Source organism: Cimex lectularius, unplaced genomic scaffold, assembly GCF_000648675.2.
Source record: "Cimex lectularius strain Harlan isolate CLEC.00 unplaced genomic scaffold, Clec_2.1 scaffold160, whole genome shotgun sequence".
Classification (NCBI taxonomy): Eukaryota; Metazoa; Arthropoda; class Insecta; order Hemiptera; family Cimicidae; genus Cimex; species Cimex lectularius.
The window spans coordinates 1414402-1435017 of record NW_019392776.1 but is presented as its reverse complement, the minus strand read 5'-3'; the positions used below and the strand labels follow the sequence as shown (position 1 = coordinate 1435017).

Here is a 20616-nt window from a genome sequence, read left to right as displayed (position 1 = left end):
CTCCGTCTTGAGCAGAGGTAAAGCCCGCACAAGATGGTGAGAAGCCAAAAAATAGCAAGGATAGGCGGACCAAAAATGATCTCTGTCGTCAAAATTAGCAGCAAAGAATGCTGAGATTTCTCGTCGAGGTCTGGATTGTGATAGACTTGAATTCTGACGCGTTCCGGCTTTCCACCATCTTGAGCAGAGGTAAAACCCACTGAAGATGGTGAGAAACGTAAATACGACTGACAGGGCAACTGAGCGAGGATGTGCAGACCAAAAATGGACTCTAACTAAATTACCTTTAATGTTTGCCGAAATATATCCGTGTGGTCTGCAGAGTGATGGCTCTGTAGTTGGACGCGTTCCGGCTTTCCACCATCTTGAACATGGTGGGACACAAAACAACCCTTTTATTCATTCTGAATGTTGTGTATCAAACCCACTGAAGAGGATGAGAAACCAAACAGCAGAGAGGGTAACACTAACAGCTGTTTCAAAATTCTACGGGAACGCCTTTGATTACGTCTTCGAAAGGACATTTTGATAATGAATAAAGGAATAATATAATAGAATAACAATAATGAAAGAAAACATGATTTATACAAACTATCGTCAGATTTATCGCTAAAGAACTGATTAAAGGCACTTGCAGCATATAGTACATTACATTTGACCGAAGTCGGACCTCCAATGTAATAAAATATATATACTTTATATAATAAAATAAGGGGAATACCTTCGACGCAGGCACCAGGACGACAAAGTGAAAAAGCCCGGTTCCAACTATTTCCTCCGTGGAAGGTATTTCCCCGAGACGGGCGTGCGCCGGTTGACATTAGGCGACCACGTGCTCTCGAGTCTCGTCCCAACCGCTTAAATCCCGATTCCACCGAGTACCATGGGAAAACGTCGAAAAACACCTTTCGACCGGGATAATTGTGCACTGTTTTATCTTGTTGTGGATTGCATAATGCTCCCCACCTTTCGCCCCCTCCTCAAAAAAAAAAAAAAAAAAAAAGTCAGGCTCTTTCACGGGAGGTAAATAGAAAAGGGAGCCTTCGAGAGGTTACCAAGTTTTCCGATGTTTTTGTACTCTGCTTTGGGCCGCTGTTCCATTAGAAATGTCGCCTTGATGTAAGTACCAAATTGAAATTTCACTTCCTCCTCGGCACGCCGAGTGGGTTTGTCCTCCTCCTTCGTCGCCGGTACGTTTCTCATTCGACTAGACTCCCGTCTTAAAAACACGCGGACATCCACTGTTTTCTACCTCCAGCCCATGCGGAATGTCGAGTTTTCCTGTTTGAAAATCCATAAATTTTGGTCGTACAAAGGCACATAAAACATTTCAACATTTACCTTAGAAAAAAAAATTATTTAAAAAGAATCTAACTTGCCGAAATCCTCCTCAAACCAATCACAAAAACAATCTGCGAGTTAAGTGGGACGAATCGAATCAAGCAGTCACATCATTAATTTTGAAACATACAAGTAAAATTTATAATAACATGTTGGACTTGTGTCTTTACTTGATATAAATCTAAGAAATTTACAAATCTCCAAAAAAAAGGAAGGCGAAGAAACTCTCAGCAGGCGAGATTTGAGGAAAATTATAGGCCTTTATACCATCTACTGCTCTCTGAAATAAACCTTAAAAAATACCCTTTATATTAAAATGTTAATATATTATTAATCATAATCTAGGATCATGCATTATATGAATGAAAATTATAGTCCTCTTACCATCCATGACTTTCTGAACTAATACTTAAAAAGATAGGCTTTATATTAAAATGTGTAACTTACGATCATGCATTCTGCCATCTTCGGTGGTTGGTCGGGATTATAGGCAGGACAAGAAACGACAACAAACCCACCCACTATATGATACAGGATATGCCATGATGTGTCTGACATATCGAACAAACTAATTGGTAAAAATTTTGTAATTTAGTCGTTACTGATCGGCTTATTCTCGATGGTCTGGTCTGTCAGGCGCATTTCTGCCTTCCACCATTTTGGTAAGAGTGCTAAAAACGTCTGACAGACTAACCCAGCCAGGGTAGGCAGACCAAAAACGACCTGGTCTAGTCCAAATTAACTTTAAACATTTATGAGGTTTTTCCGTGTGATCTGCAGGGTAGTGGGCCTGTAGTTGTCATTACAGGTCGTTTTGGTCTGCTTATCACCGATGGTTGGTCTTTCAGATGCGAAGATAAGCATAACAACAACAAGGATAGGCAGTCCAACAGTCAAGATTTGAGGAAAATTATAGTCCTCTTATCATCCACTTCTTTGTGAACTAAGACTTAAAAACGTAGGCTTCATATTAAAATGCCTGGCCGGCAGAGTTACAAGCAGGGCATGGAAAAACAACAAGCCTATGCATGTATGTATCTTCCTTCCAACATTTTGGTAAGATTGCTAAAAAAATATTACTGAGATTTCTCTGTGTGGCCTGCAGGTTGGCCCAGGTCATTTTGGCCTGCTTATCCTTGATGGTTTGGTCTGTGAGGTGCATTTCATTCTTCCACCATTTTGCTAAGTAACCTAAAAATGTCTGACAAACCCAGCAGGGATACACAGGCCAAAACTGATCTGTCTAGTCCAAATTAATTTTAACCATTTCTGAGATTTTTCCATGGGGGGTAGTTTAGCCACTACAGGTCATTTTGGTCTGACAGATGCATCAGTAGTTGGTCAGGTTAATAAACACAGTGAGGAAATACAACAAACCCACCACCATATCATTTCTGTCAGCCTATCCTCATTGTTTGGTCTGTCGGACATGTTTCTCTACCCCTCTGATCTAAAACTATCAGCTTTATACTTCTAAATATCATCTTTAATGATACCCTATAATAATATCATATTTAATGATATAAGCTGATTTAAATATCAGCTTTATATTAAAGTCGTATGACTTAGGATCATAGATAACCCTGAGCAATTTGCTAAAACTAAATTACCTACCACCTTCACCAGACCTTGCCTCTCTCAACTTCCCCTCAAACAATCCACCACCAGCTTTGAAAACATAAACCAATTGCATGCCAGTAACTGAAAAATGATCATCTAGATTTCTATAGCAGATTGAACTACTGTGTGTTGCGACTGAAGGACTTCTTCTAATAGCTCATTTGACTTCATTCGTCATAATAGTAATAATTAGTGTGGTGGCAGTGTCGGTGGCTGCAACGGTTTAGGCATTGACATGGTGCTCATCACTGTAAGGAAGAGGTCCCAGGTTTGAATCCAGTGGCTCTGCATTTGAACCCAACCTACTTACAAATGGGCTTTTTTTTCAAAAACACGGGTCGATATGACCTCTGATATTGCAAACCCTCGTTAAAAAAAAAATAATAATAATAATAATTGCCTGATGACAAATACCTTGGATAAAAATGGTTCCTCACATGCCAAATTGGCTTGAGTGCACCTTTAAGACATTTGCACACTCATGCTTCTTAAGGGATTTTGTTTTAACTAGTGTATTTCTACTGCAAGGTTATATGAATCCTCCGAGGTGGTGGTGTTTTTGAAAAAAGCCCATTTGTAAGTATGTGGGCTTCAAATGCAGGGCCGCTGGATTCGAACCCAGGACCTTTACCTAGCATGTGATGAGTGCTGTGTCAACGCCTAAACCGTTGCTGTCACCAATGCCCCAACTTTTTTTATTGTATAGTCACAATGAGAAATCCAGTTTAACATTGGGTACATATGGGGTAGTGCATTTTTAACACTAGCACTTGCTTAACTGAACTCAGATGCACTTCCAATTTGAACGAATCTCTTGGTTAAACAATGAAATAATTTAATTCCAATTTCACAATGTAAATATGTTAATAAATGAGTTTTGCTGCTTTTCTTCTCACAAAAGTAGAAATCTTATGTCTTCACACAAACAGAAGACATGTTCGGCTGTATCTTCTTCTTCCTGGCAATATCTGCACAGACTTGTCTCTTCTGATCTGAGTCTATATGACTCCGGAGTCTGTAGTATCAAGTCGGTAGTCCTATTCTAGTCTAACACATCTTAGGTTAGTTACTGCGATTGCCTGAAATGAATTTTTTTATAAGTCTCTGTCCTGGGAGGATATTGAACCAAGGACTTATTGGAGGTGTCTGGACTTTACTACTGACAAGATGGTCTATGGAATGGTAGACCTGTAATTTGGTTGTTACCAAATCCAGCTTTCATCCATCTTGAGAAGAAATAAAACCCACTGAATATGATGAGAAATCAAAAATCAGTGTGAAAGAGAAACCAAAAAGGATGTCTATCGACCAAATTAACTTTAAAGATTGCTGCGATTTCTCTGTATGGTCTGACTCATTCTGGCATTCCACCATCTTGAGCAGAGGTAAAATCCACTGAAGTTGTTAAGGTACCAAAAAAAAAAACAGGAAGGAGAGGCAAGCCAAAAATTATTTCTATCAACTAAATTAACTTTAAAGGTTGCTGAGATTTCTCTGTGTGATCTGCGGGGTGGTGGACATGTAGTTTGGTTGTTTCCAATAATTTTGGACAGCCTATCCTTGCTGGTTTCATCTGCCAGACGCCTAGGTAAAACCCACTGAAGATGAGATAGCGAAAACAACCCAATTATCTTTAAAGATTAATTTCACCAGGTTTTAGGTTCATCACCCTGCAGACAACTGGGAGAAATCTCACTTTTCCTATCTTAATCGTCATATTGGACAAATCAGACAATTTGTGAAGTACAGAGGAAAATGTAGAAAAGTAAAGGATGTTGGGTGTGGGTCAGACCCACTTTGCAATACTTTTTTATAATATTCTCACTAGGCAAATACGAGTTGGATACATTAACCACTCAGCCACCACAGTCCACTCTACTATTTAATAAGATGTATTAAAATTTCGACTTCAATTTTCATAAAAACTGTAAAACGTAGTTTGAGCAGTAGCGAATAGTAGGTAAACTTTTTTTAGTTATTTATTTAAAACCTAATAGCACTCAGAAGAAGATTATATTGTATATTAGTATTAAGGTAATAAAATGATTATTTATGATGTGAACTCTTAGCTTTGAATCAGATTTCGACTGATCAGGTCACGTCTTTCTTAAGACAATTATTTTGTGTTCAGTACATTCTAACTTGAGAATCAGATAACAAGTTTAGTAAGTTATCGGTGGTAAAGATAGTAACAAATTTGTTGTTTTATGTTGCAGGTAGCACTTCATTATGGCGACGGTAGATGGGCGTCCAGCCCAATATGGAATCTCCCTCAAACAGCTACGCGAGCTCATGGAGCATCGCGGGCGAGAGGGAGTATCGAAAATTCAGGAGTTAGGAGGTGTGCAAGAAATTTGTAAAAAATTATATACATCTCCTAGTGAAGGTAACTATCTTTCTATGAAACTATGAATAACTATGAAACTAAAAAAACGAAAAAGTTTTAATTTAATACTTGCTTATCGAGGTTAACATAGTTAAGGGAGATGTTATAGATATTTGTTTTTTGTTTTGTTTCTTAGGGCTCAGTGGATCTCAAACCGACATGGCACATAGACGAGAGACATTCGGCTCAAACACTATCCCCCCTAAACCTCCAAAGACTTTCCTTCAATTAATTTGGGAAGCTCTTCAAGATGTTACGCTTATAATTCTTCAAATAGCTGCAATCGTATCATTAGGGTTATCTTTTTATAAACCGGCGGATGAACAAGGTATGCATACATGTTTCTTTAGTAGTATGTGTTGTTTTATGTTTTAATGTAAATTAAGCATATAATTAACATTTTTCCTGCTTGTCAGAAAATTTAACTTCAGATTGTAGGGAATTTAATTTTTTATTAATTTATATTGTAAAAGTGTGATTGAATGTAAAGCATTTCTTGATTATTTTCACTTATTTATGGTATATTCTGTAACTTCATAAATATATCTAGAATTAAACATCTTTTTTTAATCTTTAAACAATGGAATTTATTTTCATAGTTTGCCATCTTGCCTCAAATTGTAGTAATAGTTATTTACTATATTTTTTATTTAATATATGTACTTTTTTATTATAAAATGAATAAATGATGTGATAAAGTACTCAGTATAATAAAGTAGTACATACAAGGGTATGTGGGAGGAAGCCCCCATGGATCAATCTTTTTCATATCAAAAATCATGATCTAACACTGTTAGTTAATATATTTTCAAATGCATCCCCTGCAGACAATCAGATCAATAAAAAAATTTAAGCAGTTTAGTTTAAATAGTTAGTTTTTGTCATATGTTTTGGTTAGGAAAATAATATAGTGGATCGTATTAAATGAGATTAAATATATGAAAAGTTACAAAAACGAACGCTTCTGGTAAAGTAGGCCGAAAATTTTGATTAAAAAAAACAAAAACAGATTCATTTTAAGCACTTTTTAAAGACCATAAATTTGCAAATTTATGGTAAATAAAAAAAATAGACTTTTCGGCTAGATTAGCTAGCCGGAATTATTCCCTCTGGTTTACTGTTGTTCCACTTAAAACTTAATAACACCTCTGAATTTTATCGAAAATCGAGATTGTGACACCTTTGGAAAGCTAGTTTGTTCTACTTTCAACCTATGTCGACGTTTAGATTTTATATCATTAAGTGAGAAAAATAAGAATGAAGACAACAAATAGACCTCAAATATTTTATTTTATATTTCGTTTCTAATTTATTTAAGAAGGCTATATTTGTGCCATTATGTGTAGTTTATAGGGTCCTGAACCCATATCATATAGGTGTTGACGTATCAAAATTCCGACTATATTTGAGATTATTGAACATAAGTCAGAGAGATTTTGTTGATTAGAAGGGGAAAATTTTTATTGAAATCTTTTCCTCCCCTAAAATTATATTTTGGTTTTTTTGGAGTACAGAAAACATAAATTGACTTTGTATTATGGATTATACATTCAAGTTTTTTTTTTCCTGGCAAAAAATAAGTTGGTATTCATTTTTCTCAAAAATACACCTGAATACCAGTTTTTTTTTTGGAAAATTGAAAGAAAAATTCCATCAAAAACATAGCCTTCCAAATTGGCTGAGATTTTTTTTTTTTTTAAATAACAAAAATTGCAATAACTTTGAAAATAATCCACCAATCTACCAGACACTTTACAGGGACTTAGAACCCTATAAACGATACTTAATGGCACAAATGTCACCTCCGCATATAAATTAGAACCAAAGAAATAAAAACATTTGAGCTTTTTTTTCTTCTTAAATTCACTAGTTTCGTGGTCCGCTTGACCAATTAATTAAGGTTTTCAGTTGAGATAAAAAAATCCGAATCCCACTCGTGCCATTGACTTTTTTTTTCTTCTTTATTCTATCACTTATAATGGCACAATACTTAAACTTGGTTGACAAAACTTAAAAGAAGAAATATTCTTCTTTCCAACAGTTGTATAAACTTTCAGTTTCAATAAAATACAGAGAAGTTCGAATTTTCAAGTTCAAGGGACACCGGAAGGAAAAAGTTTATCAAGTCCACCAAACAAAAAGTCTGTTTTTTATTGTGTTGAAAATTCATATTTAAGAATGTTAAACGGTGCTTAAAGCAAACCTGAAACTTTTGGAAAAAAAAATTTTACCTACTTTTCTTGTGCGGTCTTTTGGGTTTTTACTTGATTACTCTGATTTAATACGAACCTGTATATTATTTTCTTACCCTATGTAAATAAATTAATTTATAATAACCTTATTAAAATTAAGTTTATAATATGCATGCCCAACAAAGGCAGAAACATATGTTTTAAAAAGAATGTATAAATTTCTTAATTTTTTCTTGCCTATTAGGGCCCATTAGTAAAAATGCTCGCCACATGTCTATTTTTAGACATAATATCATCATAAAAATGTTTCATTGAAATAAGTGCAAGTTAGCAAGCATTTCCTTGTTTATTTTTTTATTTTATTTTATTTTATTTTTATAAATTTATTTTAATATCATAAAAAAGTTTCATTGAAATAAGTGCAAGTTAGCAAGCATTTCCTTGTTTATTTTTTTTTTTTTATTAATTTATTTATTTTTACATTAGAGAAATGAGAGGATAAATTTCCAAAAGATTTTGATGATTTCCGCATGGTTGTTTCAGTATATTTTACCCCTTTAGTTGTATTTTTTTTTCTTTTTCTTTTTCTTCTAATATTTGAATATTACTAAACTATACGTTTGTTTCATGGTGCTGTTCTTCAGACGCAGCAGGTAATTTAATGTGATTCAGTAGAGCAACTGTAGAAGACTTTATTTACCTATTCAAACATTTTTCTATAGGAAAAAATGTTACACAAAAACCCCTGGTAATTCCCTTCAGTAACCTGTGTTCCCACATGTGTAGAAATTTTGAGTGCTACAATATTTCCTTAACTATGGCTAGTAATTTACATATGAACACAAACACCCTATAGGTCAATGTTATAATCTTTTCAACTTTTTATTTTATTTTTTTTATATCCGAGTTGATTTAATCAAATGATCAATTGTAGGACAGTTAAATGGATGTTGAATATTTTAGCTAGTAATCAACAATGCCAAAAGAGATGTTCATTTTTTTCTTTTTCTTTTCAGTTCCTGATGATGAGGAGGGTATACATGGATGGATTGAAGGTCTGGCAATTCTGATATCAGTAATTGTAGTTGTCATTGTAACGGCATTCAATGATTATACGAAAGAAAGACAATTTAGAGGCCTGCAAGGTAGAATCGAAGGAGAACATAAATTTTCAGTCATTCGGAAAGGAGAAGTTGAACAAATATCAGTTGGAGACATCGTAGTAGGTGATATATGCCAGGTAAATACTTTTGTAAATATATATATAATAATAATAGACTTGTAAACGGTAATTACAAGAAATATGTAAGAAAGTAATTATAAGCAAAATTACTACTGTTGCTATTATAATATAAGTATGAGGTGGGGTGGTAAATTGCCGAAATATAATAGCAAATAGTAGTAAATTGTGAGTTTTGTATCTGAATTAGTTCAATGATGTTGGACCAGTAAGTATAAAAAAGAAATAATCTTGTCAAAAGTGAACAGTTTTAAATGGACTGGCTCTCATTTGTATTTTTTCAATTAACAGATCAAGTATGGTGATCTTTTACCTGCTGATGGAATATTAATACAGAGTAATGACCTTAAAATAGATGAATCATCATTAACTGGTGAATCAGATCATGTGAAAAAAGGGGAATCGTTTGATCCAATGGTGCTATCAGGTATGTTGACAAGTTTTCCAAAACAATCCCATCACACTAATTGTCATCGATTATTAGGAACACACGTTATGGAAGGTAGCGGGAAAATGGTTGTCGCCGCTGTGGGTGTAAATTCACAGGCTGGAATAATTTTTACATTGTTGGGAGCTGCTGTCGACGAACAAGAACAAGAAATAAAGAAGAAACGAAAAGGTATGTGCAGATCACTTCTGAACGAAATCTACCATTCTGCATTGGTTTATAAATGTTCTTTGCTCGTTAGTAGAGACCCGCATGGATCATTAGATTAGAAAATAAGAACTAATAATGGATATAATACCATGCAAGAGAATATTTTAGTGATCCCTCATAAACTACTGTTTATGCGGGTTAAAATATATATATAAGAAAATAATTTTACTCTGTTGATTGTTTAAACGTCTTTAAAATAGTTTCTGTATCGCAAAAAAAATCTCAGTGATCTATATTAATAATTTAAAAAAAAACTTCTGACATGAAAGCATGTGCAGCATATTTATTAGCAATAAGCATGGTATTCTGAATGACAGCTCCTTTATTTATTACTTTTTATCTCAATGTAGTCTCTTTTGAAGCTTATTTATTTTTTTTTTTTTTTTAATTTTGTACTGCATATTTGTTTTGCATAATGGGCAGAAAAACAGCAACATAAAAAAAGCATCTATTTCCAGTTGCAGCAATTCATTGAAAATATATTTACCTAAAATCATATATTATTTATTTATTATTTGAATTGTACAGTTGAGAAAATAGCAAACTAGAAAAAAAATACTATGGAACTAAATTTGTATGTAATATTTTCGAAATGTGCAGCACTGTAACAAAGTTACATTACATCATAGGTTTTTGTGTAAATTTACCTTCATGGATTAATAGGTAATAAAGCCAAAACGGAATCGATCAATTGAGTGTATAAGATGGCAGGGTTGCATGAATCAGACATGCGATTGATTCATTTATAATCACTGAAATCAATCAAACAAAAATAAAACGCTTGATAAAACATGACAGCATACTGTATTATCTGCTTGCTTATTCGCTGCTAGTGCATTTACTGTTAAGCAAAATGCTATAGCATTGCATATGCTTTCATTGCATCTTTTTTATTATATCAGGCTCGTTATTAAATAAATTAAGATGTAATAATTCGATACAATTTTATATTATTTCAATTGCGTAGTACAGTAGAGACGGATAGTACGAACTGGTTGGGACCGAGTGCAATTTTGGCATTGCCGGAATTGCAATAATGTAGAAAAAATCAGTAAAACTGGTCTGATTTTAAAAAGTTTAACTGGATCAGAAGGAACAGACATGTGTACTTTTTAAAATAAGCTGAAAGTTTTGAAAAAGTTGGACAAGAGTGAGACTAGTCTAATCATTTTGATCCGCTTGTCGCTGTTTTGGTCTGTCACCATCTTTAGTTTTTAATAATAGTTTCAGTTAGAACCCAACCCTGTAGATGGTGACAAGCCAAAAGGCATCTAACAGACCAAAAAAGAAAGGACTGAAACTAGAGGTTATTCGCCTCGCAAAACTCACAATTTAAGGATTGGATTGAGCAAAACCACAATTACTCCTCTGACTGTATTCAAATTTTCTGGACTCCTCTGTGATTCAAAAATTGGTTTTTATGGTTTATCACTTAGGATAATTTATTTTCTGTGCTTTTCACCCAAACGAGCATAAAATAAGAATGCATTCTGCTGTAATTTATATGTAAATTTATAAATCGGAGGCGACTTTTTCCACCGGGAATGTTTTGTATTGAAATTAATTTTTACCAAGGATGCCAGTAGTCGAACCACTGCCTTGAATGTGCTGCTGTTTTGCTTGAATCAGTTGCTAATGATTCTAAAATTTAAATCTGCTGTCTTTGTTATAAATATGATGGTTAATTTCAATTTAATGTTGCAGAATTTAAACGTTGTTTGTTTTTTTGATATATATATATTTTTTTAGAAAAAGATAGTGGAGACAAAAAATGTTAGAATGTGTTTTTACTTTTTTTCCAATTGTAAACTACGATTCTTCAATTTTGGTGTTTGGACGCAGATAAAGGGAATATTCAATATAACTCAAGTGCTTGTGAATACAGTACAATTTTCTTTAAATATACAATCAATAAAAAGTTTCATACATAACCTATATGACATATAGACTATTTATAAAAGTTTATTGTATTTAAACTTATCAATTTTATTACGTACTATGTGAATTTTAATTTCTAATAAATAAAAGCCATTATTACGATTGGGATGATTGAAGAAAGATGATGTTTTTTAAGGTTAGAATGAATTATATGTCACAAAGAATGGTGCCAAGAAAGTTCTCACAAAAAACTAAGCCACAAATATAAATTGTAAAAATATATAATAAAAGTAATTTCAATAATAAAAATAAGTATTATTATTTGAATTATTTGTATTTTGTTATATATAGTGGAATTGTATTGGATTGACTCAGTATATTATTCATTAATTTTCATGATTTTCAGTCGACGCATTGAAAGTTTGAATATTTAAATTTGACCTAAATTCTTGATTACATTCTCATCTGATTCCCGATTGAGCGGTGACTTTTCGCCCAGGTTTTCCCTTGAAAATAGTATATTATGAAAAATTGATTACTGTAACAACATGTTTTATGACAAATCCTTAATTTTTTTTTGTACATTTATCATGTTCTTTTCTTTTAATTATTAGTCCCAAAGTAAGAAGTAATTTTAATATCAGTCTCAATTATTGCAGTCTCTACTTACTTAGAGTTATGAACTTTTATGTTAACATGTTATGAACCCGACCCTCAATGGCACTATAAGTTGCTTGTCAATTGTTTTAATAACTGTATCTTGTGCCCTTCTACTCCCTCTTCAGTGTTTTATTTATTTATTTTATTTTATTTTTTTAAACTAATGCATTTACCTTTTGCATGCTCCCCAAATCTTCAGAAGCAAAAAAGAACCGCAAGAAGAAGAGTTTATCAGGTGACTTTTTTATACTATTTAAATTTCAAAATTAAATTACTCGAGTAGCAATAGTACATGTCCAGCAAAGCATTTACCATTAGATATAGAGAATACCTTGCAAAAATAAAATCCTGTACAGGAGCATTTGTGTACAGTTAGAAACACAATATATAGTGTAAAATTTATAGATATTTTGTTTCATATATTGCTAATAAAAGTACGAGCAGTGCATGATTTTTTTTCTTTTTTTAATAGATAATCTTGTACAGAAATTTCTAGAATTCTAGTTACTGTCACCTTTTGAATATGAAAAATTATACTTAGGGTGTTAAATATGTATTATTGCTGCTCATATTATCTAAACCAAGTGTTGTTTTATAATGAAAATGCCAATAACAACGGCCAATATTATTTTAATAATTGTGATAATTAATTTTAAAAATTAATCTACCATAAATTTGTAATGTAAAAATGTCTAATAATTTTGAATTACTTCTATTCAGTAGATAAAACATACTACTAGGACTTAAATATGATTTTCATTGATCAATTGAAATATAAATGACCCAATTCTTAATATCATAAATTGTAATAAAAATTGAACACCACCACACCTAACAAGTAAAAGTTCTATGGATAAAAAAATATATAATTTCTTTGCTTCACGAAAAATATTGAATCATGAATTAATTGGTAACCTAGTCCAAACTCAACCTAAAATAACTTAACCTATCCCTAACCCAAGTGCACTCCCCAGTAAGTTAATAATTTTAATCACGGTTAAAAATTGCCATTTCATGGAAAATATTGAATCATGAGTATGTGACCTAACCAAACCTGTACCTACTTCTACTAAAATAACTTAACCTAATCTATCCCTAAGCCACCCCATGTGCACTCTCCAGTAAGTTTATCATTTTAATGTTGTTTTGTTTAAAACATGTAATTTTTAAGATAAATCTATCTTTTTTAAGTACAAAAGTAGATATATTACTTATTTTCATTTATTTGAACATTCGGTAATTATTAATTGGAATAAAGAAATATGAATGTGTAAGCTAACCTAACCCAACCTGTGGACACTCCCCAGTAATTTTATGATTTTAATAAAAGCTAATAGTTTCTCCACTTCATGGAAAATATCGAATCAAGACTATTTAACCTAACCTATACCTAACCCATTGAATGAATCATGAAATGTAACCCTACACATGAAACCCATACCTAAACTAGACGTTAACCTATCCATAACCCTACCTACAATTACTTAACCTAACTTCTTCCTAACCCAATCCATGCATCCCCCATAGTAAGTTACTAATTTTAACAAAATTGATTTCTCTGCCTCGTGGAAAATATCGAATCATGAATATGTAACCTAAACCAACCCATGCACACTCCCCAGTGTGTAAACAATTTAATAAAGAAACATAAGTATTAACTTAACCAAACCCAATTTTTGTATTTCCCACCTTTATTATTTCTATTAACCAAAACCATCCCTAGCCTAACTTAGCCTATCCCTAACCCTACCTAAAATAACTTAACCTAACCTCTCCCTAACCCAGCCCATGATCACTCCCCTGTAAGTTTATAATTTTAATAAAAGTTAATAATTTATCCATTTCACAGAAAATATTGAATCAAGAAAATGTAACCTAACCCTAATCCTACCTAATCTAATCTAAACTATCTCTCACTCATTAATTGAATCATGAATATGTAAACCCATCTCATGATTATTCCGCCAAAACGCTTGCAGAATATATGTGCAAAAACAAAGCCCAAAAGCATACCCATTTAAAATTAAATCACTTCATGTTCTACACAGTTTTACCATATGACTGATTTATGAAAGAATGTTTCTATTTTTTACTCACCACTGTTGGGCTAATAAATCAGCATACAGAGGTGTTTGAATAATGACATAAATTAAATTCATATTATGCATCAACACCATTCATGCAAAAATTGGATATGTTTTTATTCTCCAAATTATTTATCAAAGTAATTCAAAATCTTATTTAAATGTAATGATGTCCCATACTTAAAAGTTAACCAATTCCAAGTTATAAACGTGTCACAATTTTAATTGACTTGCTATTAAAGTGCGTTACGATTGCCCATCTCATATTCCATACATCATTTCAAATTGTATTTTACCCTTGGTATGAATGTGATTTTTAATAATTTGTTATGATTCATGATCATTGAAACTGAAAAAAATAAATAAATAATGTTTCTATTAACTGTTAACAGAAATTACAGATAACTCATAGTTTCTATTGTGTGGTGAATTTTATAATTTTTAATCGGTTTTAATTTAAACTTCTAATAATGTTTGCCGCATTTTTTTTTTTGTTTTGTTTTTTGTAAATTTTATCGACATATTATTGAAATTTTTCTTTTCATAAAATTAACAGGTGATGAGGAAGCTCCAGTAACAGGAAATAGTCACATGGGGGCTGTCGGTACCGTAAGAACACATGAGGTACCACAAAATGCCGGTGATGCCGCTCCGAAAAAAGAACGCGAAGAAGATCATTCGAAAAAAGAAAAATCAGTATTGCAAGCCAAATTAACAAAACTTGCCATTCAAATCGGTTATGCAGGTGAGTGTCCCATTAAAATGTTCTTACCCATATTATTCTAACTTTGTTTATAATAATTTCAAAAGTCAGTATTTAAGTATTTAATAAAGCACTTTAAAATTGAAATAGAATTATTCAATTTATAAAGTTTTCGTTTAAAAATTAAGTGTTTTATATATCAACAATAATTATGGGGGGGACCATGGTGGCCGAGGGTTAGAGTGTATGACTGTGAGTCATGCTAGTGGCCCTTAGTACGAATCCCAACATAGCTGTGTAGTATTGTAAAAAGTTTGACCCCTCGTCAACAACACCCAATGGAAATTGGACATTAAGCCCTCCTGTATGAGAGGAATTACTTGACTTTTGTGTTTAAAATGTTAAAAATTATCCCAACTGTTTTAGCCAAAACCTTTTTTTCATTTTATGCCTCTCAAAGAGTATCATTAGATATTTATATTGTATTATCATTTTAGGTTCTACCATTGCTGTCCTTACGGTTGTTATACTTGTTATCCAGTTCTGTGTGAAAACATTTGTAATAGAAAATAAACCATGGAAGAACGTTTATGCCAATGAATTTGTGCGTCATTTTATTATTGGTGTGACTGTATTAGTCGTTGCCGTACCAGAGGGCCTGCCATTGGCTGTTACACTATCATTAGCGTATTCTGTCAAAGTGTGTATTTTTTAAATAAATATTAGTGTTTATTTGTCCAAGTGGAAAATACCAATTGTTGTTGTTTTATATAGAAAATGATGAAAGATAACAATCTTGTAAGGCATTTGGATGCATGTGAAACGATGGGAAACGCCACTGCCATTTGTTCTGATAAAACGGGTACTTTGACCACCAACAGGTAATTAGAATATTTTTATTCTATTTAATTTTTTTAAATCTTATTAACGAGGTAATTTTTCCATGATAGGATGACTGTTGTTCAATCGTATATCTGTGAAGTTTTGAGCAAAACAATACCCAAATTTTCATCCATACCCACAAATGTTGGAAACCTGCTGATCCAAGCAATTTCCATCAATTCTGCCTATACATCTCGCATAATGGTATTATTATTTATTTATTATATCTTTTAAATTGATTCACTTGGTAACATTTTGATATTCGTTTTAATTAATTTTGTAAAAATATTCACAGCAACCAGAAGAACCCTCTGAGCTTCCCAAACAAGTAGGTAATAAGACTGAATGTTCCCTATTGGGATTTGTACAAGCATTAGGAAAAAACTATCAAACTATCCGAGACGACATGCCTGAGGAAATGTTCACAAGGGTGTATACCTTCAATTCTGTGAGAAAATCAATGTCTACTGTGATACCACGACAAGGAGGAGGCTATCGACTATTTACAAAAGGCGCATCAGAAATTGTGCTTAAAAAGTAGGTTTTAAAATTAAATTTTTCATTTTATAATGTGTTAACAATAGTCAATCGCTAATATGCTCTAGTTGAAAAAACCTATGACCTATTAAATAAAGTCACATGATTTCAGGTGTGCATTTATATACGGTAGAGATGGCCATTTAGAAAAGTTTACTCGGGAAATGCAAGAAAGGCTAGTACGCAATGTAATCGAACCTATGGCATGTGACGGACTGAGGACAATATCAATAGCATATCGCGACTTTGTTCCCGGCAAAGCGGAAATAAATCAGGTCCACTACGATTCAGAGCCGAATTGGGACGATGAGGAATACACTGTCAACAACCTGACCGCGATCTGTGTCGTCGGTATTGAAGATCCTGTCCGACCTGAGGTACGATTCGCCAGCCTGGCATAGTATGAATCAAACGGTAAGCCCGTATTTTTATATTACAGGTACCAGATGCTATTAAGAAATGTCAGCGAGCGGGAATAACTGTCCGTATGGTTACTGGTGATAACATAAATACAGCCAGATCTATAGCGACAAAATGTGGAATTTTGAAACCAGGGGAAGATTATCTTATTCTAGAAGGCAAAGAATTCAATAGAAGAATACGTGACTCAAATGGAGAAGTAATAAATAATTTGATAATTACTACTATTATTTATATTATAATTATTTGATCTTTTATTGAAGTATTTTGGAATGAAATTTTTGTTTAATAAAAATATATACCGTCCATCTTTTATTTTATGTAACTGAACTTTTAAAAGATGGATGTTATTGCTGTACCTGCTCTATTTTTTTGTAATTTTTGATTTTTAATTAAGTTAATTTTAATTTTTTTATTTAATTGTAAATTAAGTTATTTTTATTTTTTTGGGTATCTCACTACAAATTAAACATTTTCTTCACGTATAGGTTCAACAGCATTTGCTCGATAAGGTGTGGCCGAGATTAAGAGTATTGGCAAGGTCATCTCCAACGGACAAATATACTTTAGTTAAAGGAATAATAGACAGTAAATCAACTGAGAGTAGGGAAGTTGTTGCTGTAACTGGTGACGGAACAAATGATGGGCCTGCACTGAAGAAGGCTGATGTCGGGTTTGCAATGGTGCGAAATCAAGATTACTATTATAATTAAAATAAAATGGTTACATGAATTTTCTTATTTCTTATTTTACTAAATTAAAATCTTCAAAGTAAATTTCTGGTTCCGAAGTTTATTTTTTTCATTTATTTTTTTATTTTTTTCCCAGGGAATTGCTGGGACTGATGTTGCCAAAGAGGCTTCAGATATTATTTTAACAGATGATAACTTCAGCAGCATTGTAAAAGCCGTGATGTGGGGAAGGAACGTTTACGATAGTATCGCCAAGTTCCTACAATTCCAGCTGACCGTTAACATTGTAGCTGTAATAGTAGCATTTATCGGAGCGTGCGCAGTTCAAGACAGTCCACTGAAGGTATGCCTATATAAACTGTCCCAAAATAAATTATTAATTGTTCGCATCTTTTAGGCTGTTCAAATGCTGTGGGTCAACCTTATCATGGACACTCTTGCGTCTTTAGCATTGGCGACGGAAATGCCGACTCCTGATTTGCTCCTTCGAAAACCTTACGGCCGTACAAAACCCCTTATTTCGAGAACTATGATGAAAAACATTCTTGGCCAAGCTATTTATCAATTAACAGTTGTATTTTCTCTTCTGTTTATTGGTGAGTAATAATAGTTTCTATTCATCACTTTTGTCTATCTTATCTTTTTTTTATTATATAGAAAAAAATCAAAATAAGATTTTGTAATATAACTGTTCTTTTTAGGTGATACGCTGCTGGATATACCTTCTGGGCGTGGTGCCGAACTCGGATCTGGACCAACAGAGCATTTCACTATTATTTTTAATACATTTGTAATGATGACTTTATTTAACGAAATTAATGCTCGCAAAATCCATGGCCAAAGAAATGTATTCGAAGGGTTTTTCACTAATCCAATATTCTACTCAATATGGGTTGGCACACTTTTAGCTCAGGTATTCTTGTTAAAAATCCAAAAGAAATGTCCTTACGCATTTTATTACAATGAATTAATTTTCAATTTTTTTTTCTAGGCTTTCATAGTACAATTTGGTGGAGCTGCATTTTCCACCCATGCTTTAACACTGGAACAATGGTGTTGGTGCCTTTTCTTCGGTTTTGGAACTTTACTGTGGAGTCAAATCGTTACAACAGTTCCAACAAGGAAAATTCCAAAAATATTTTCGTAAGTAATTGTAAATTTATACTTGTGTAAAAATTAATCATCTTATAATCATGATAAATTTATAAAACAATTAATACAGATGACAAAATAACTATTATTTCCAGATCTTAGTGCATGTGGCATTAATCCTACTGCCTTCTAAAACCTACTTCACTTAATATTGTATCTAATTTCTATAATTAATTCTAATTAAATATAAAAATTCTATTGGCTTTTTTAATTGTATGTAGAATAGGAAGGATAAGGCGAATTTGAAAGAAAGGAAAACACTCAGTTCCTTCGTCAAGCCTTCAAGAACGATTCAACTTGATCTTCATGAGGAGTTTGAAACTATTTCTAATGATTAACACAGTTAATAATTATAAACATCTTCTTACATTTAAAATGATTATTATTTATTAAAAAGTTATTATTAGAGTTCTTAAAAATTATGGCTTCGACCATAATGAATTTACTAGTTTAGATTACCAAAGAGGCTACAGATGTGTAATCACTGATTTCAATTAAACTTTTTAGATACTAGGTCGAGAAACCTAGTATTCTCCCCAAAAAAAATTGGGAAAGCTATACTATGGGAGAATATATCCTCTTTGCAAGGCAGGTGATGTCATCGAGATAAAAAGTTGTAGGGCTATTTCTTTTGTGGATTGTATAGCAAAACTAGTCACTGGTCTATTGTTTTTAAGTTAGGAAAATTGGGTTGAAGAGGGAAAAATTCTTAATCAGTTTCAGTCAGACTTTCTTAAATGGTATTCGACAGCTAACATATTTAATTTTATCAATATTGCTAAAATTGTGTGGTGATTAGTGACCGTTAATCGATAATTATTCAGAAATCGTGAGGTGCAGTCTGGTGTTGTAGGTGTCAGAAAAACATTTTCTTTATCGTGCCAACGTTTCGATCTTTATTGAGATCATCGTCACACCATACTCTCAACATGACACGTAAGAATGGCACAATTACACAGAAGACAAACACTTCGAGCCCTGAAGATGATCTCAATAAAGATTGAAACGTGGCACGATAAAGAAAATGTTTTTCTAAAACCTACACCAGACCGCATCTCATGATTTCTGAATAATTGTTAAAATTGTTATAGAAAAAAAATTGTACGCCTATTTTATAGATTTCTAGACTGCTTTTGAGTCACCCAACTACCAGTCCCTTTGTTTTAAGCTTTTGGAGTTTCTAATAAATTTATATACATCTTTAAAAAAATGTATAATCATTTAAATATATGTGCGAACGGTGGTCTCACAAAAGAATTAAAAGCCAGAATGGGGGTGAGATGTCTGTTGTCATCACTGCTTTTCACTATTTTTGTGAACGATTTGTACGACTCTGAAGGGTGGATTGCTGGTAGAAAGATTCGATGCCTTCTTTATGCTAATGACATTTTATTAGCAGATCACTCAAGATTCTTACAAGAAATGATAAATAGGCTAGAGGAACATGCAGATTTGTGGAACTTGACAGTTAATAGAACGGAATCTAAAATAATGGTGTTCCAAAACGGAGGGAAATTAAATGGAAGAGTCTTGGAATAAAGATAAATTGACATTGTAACATCCTATAAATATTTGGGAATCGACTTAACAACACAGCAGTCATTAAAACATTTCGAGAAAAAAACTGAGCACGGCCAAATCGGCAATTCATTAGACATTTTATCCTCTCATTAAACGTAATGCCATCCCACTGTCTGCAAAGTTTCATGTGTTTGGCTCTGTCGTGCGTTCTAATATGTGCTATGAAGCACTAGTATTTCATTAGAGTCGAAAAAGTGGCTATGTCGAGTAAATTTTTCATTAAAAAGTAGTTTTCACTGCCCAAAAATTACACCTAATTACATATTTAACCAGGATACTAACACAGAACCATTATTTTTATTTACATTAAAATTACATCTAAGGTACATTTTAAAAAAAAGTTAGGTTTTCTTAAATGACATTTACCCAGAATTTTGGCTAATGAAACTATTAAAAGAAATATATTTTGGTGTAAAGAAATTAGAGACTTATTTACAAAACATGCGGTGGAAATGAAAGGTTTTTCAATAGAAAAAAAAATTACAATTAATTAAGGTTTTCAGTTGAGATAAAAAAGTCAATGGCACGAGCGGGATTCGAACCCACGATCTTCGGCTTGATACGCCGCTGCTCTACCACTTGAGCTATCG

General features: G+C 32.8%; 1 protein-coding gene across 16 annotated transcripts in view; it reads left to right on the top strand.

The window, feature by feature from the left end:
* The window catches only part of LOC106671441 (plasma membrane calcium-transporting ATPase 3), a 118758-nt gene that overhangs the window by 78201 nt on the left and 19941 nt on the right, over positions 1 to 20616 (top strand). For 10 of the 16 annotated variants that reach the window (XR_002910437.1, XM_024227624.1, XM_024227621.1 and 7 more), the window contains 19 exons: positions 5178 to 5347; positions 5484 to 5675; positions 8184 to 8192; positions 8556 to 8779; positions 9071 to 9206; positions 9264 to 9398; positions 12175 to 12210; positions 14616 to 14804; positions 15260 to 15462; positions 15537 to 15643; positions 15713 to 15848; positions 15940 to 16181; positions 16294 to 16558; positions 16621 to 16800; positions 17090 to 17284; positions 17430 to 17636; positions 17691 to 17889; positions 17995 to 18206; positions 18285 to 18436. Coding sequence is in view for 15 of the 16 variants with exons in the window: in XM_024227624.1 (XP_024083392.1) it covers positions 5191 to 5347; positions 5484 to 5675; positions 8184 to 8192; positions 8556 to 8779; positions 9071 to 9206; positions 9264 to 9398; positions 12175 to 12210; positions 14616 to 14804; positions 15260 to 15462; positions 15537 to 15643; positions 15713 to 15848; positions 15940 to 16181; positions 16294 to 16558; positions 16621 to 16800; positions 17090 to 17284; positions 17430 to 17636; positions 17691 to 17889; positions 17995 to 18206; positions 18285 to 18436 (3176 nt within the window). In the remaining variant the exon portion in view is untranslated. Of the gene's footprint in view, positions 1 to 1015; positions 1120 to 5177; positions 5348 to 5483; positions 5676 to 8183; positions 8193 to 8555; positions 8780 to 9070; positions 9207 to 9263; positions 9399 to 12174; positions 12211 to 14615; positions 14805 to 15259; positions 15463 to 15536; positions 15644 to 15712; positions 15849 to 15939; positions 16182 to 16293; positions 16559 to 16620; positions 16801 to 17089; positions 17285 to 17429; positions 17637 to 17690; positions 17890 to 17994; positions 18207 to 18284; positions 18437 to 20616 lie in introns of those variants that run through there. The other 6 variants (XM_024227622.1, XM_024227625.1, XM_024227620.1 and 3 more) reach the window with 4 other exon arrangements.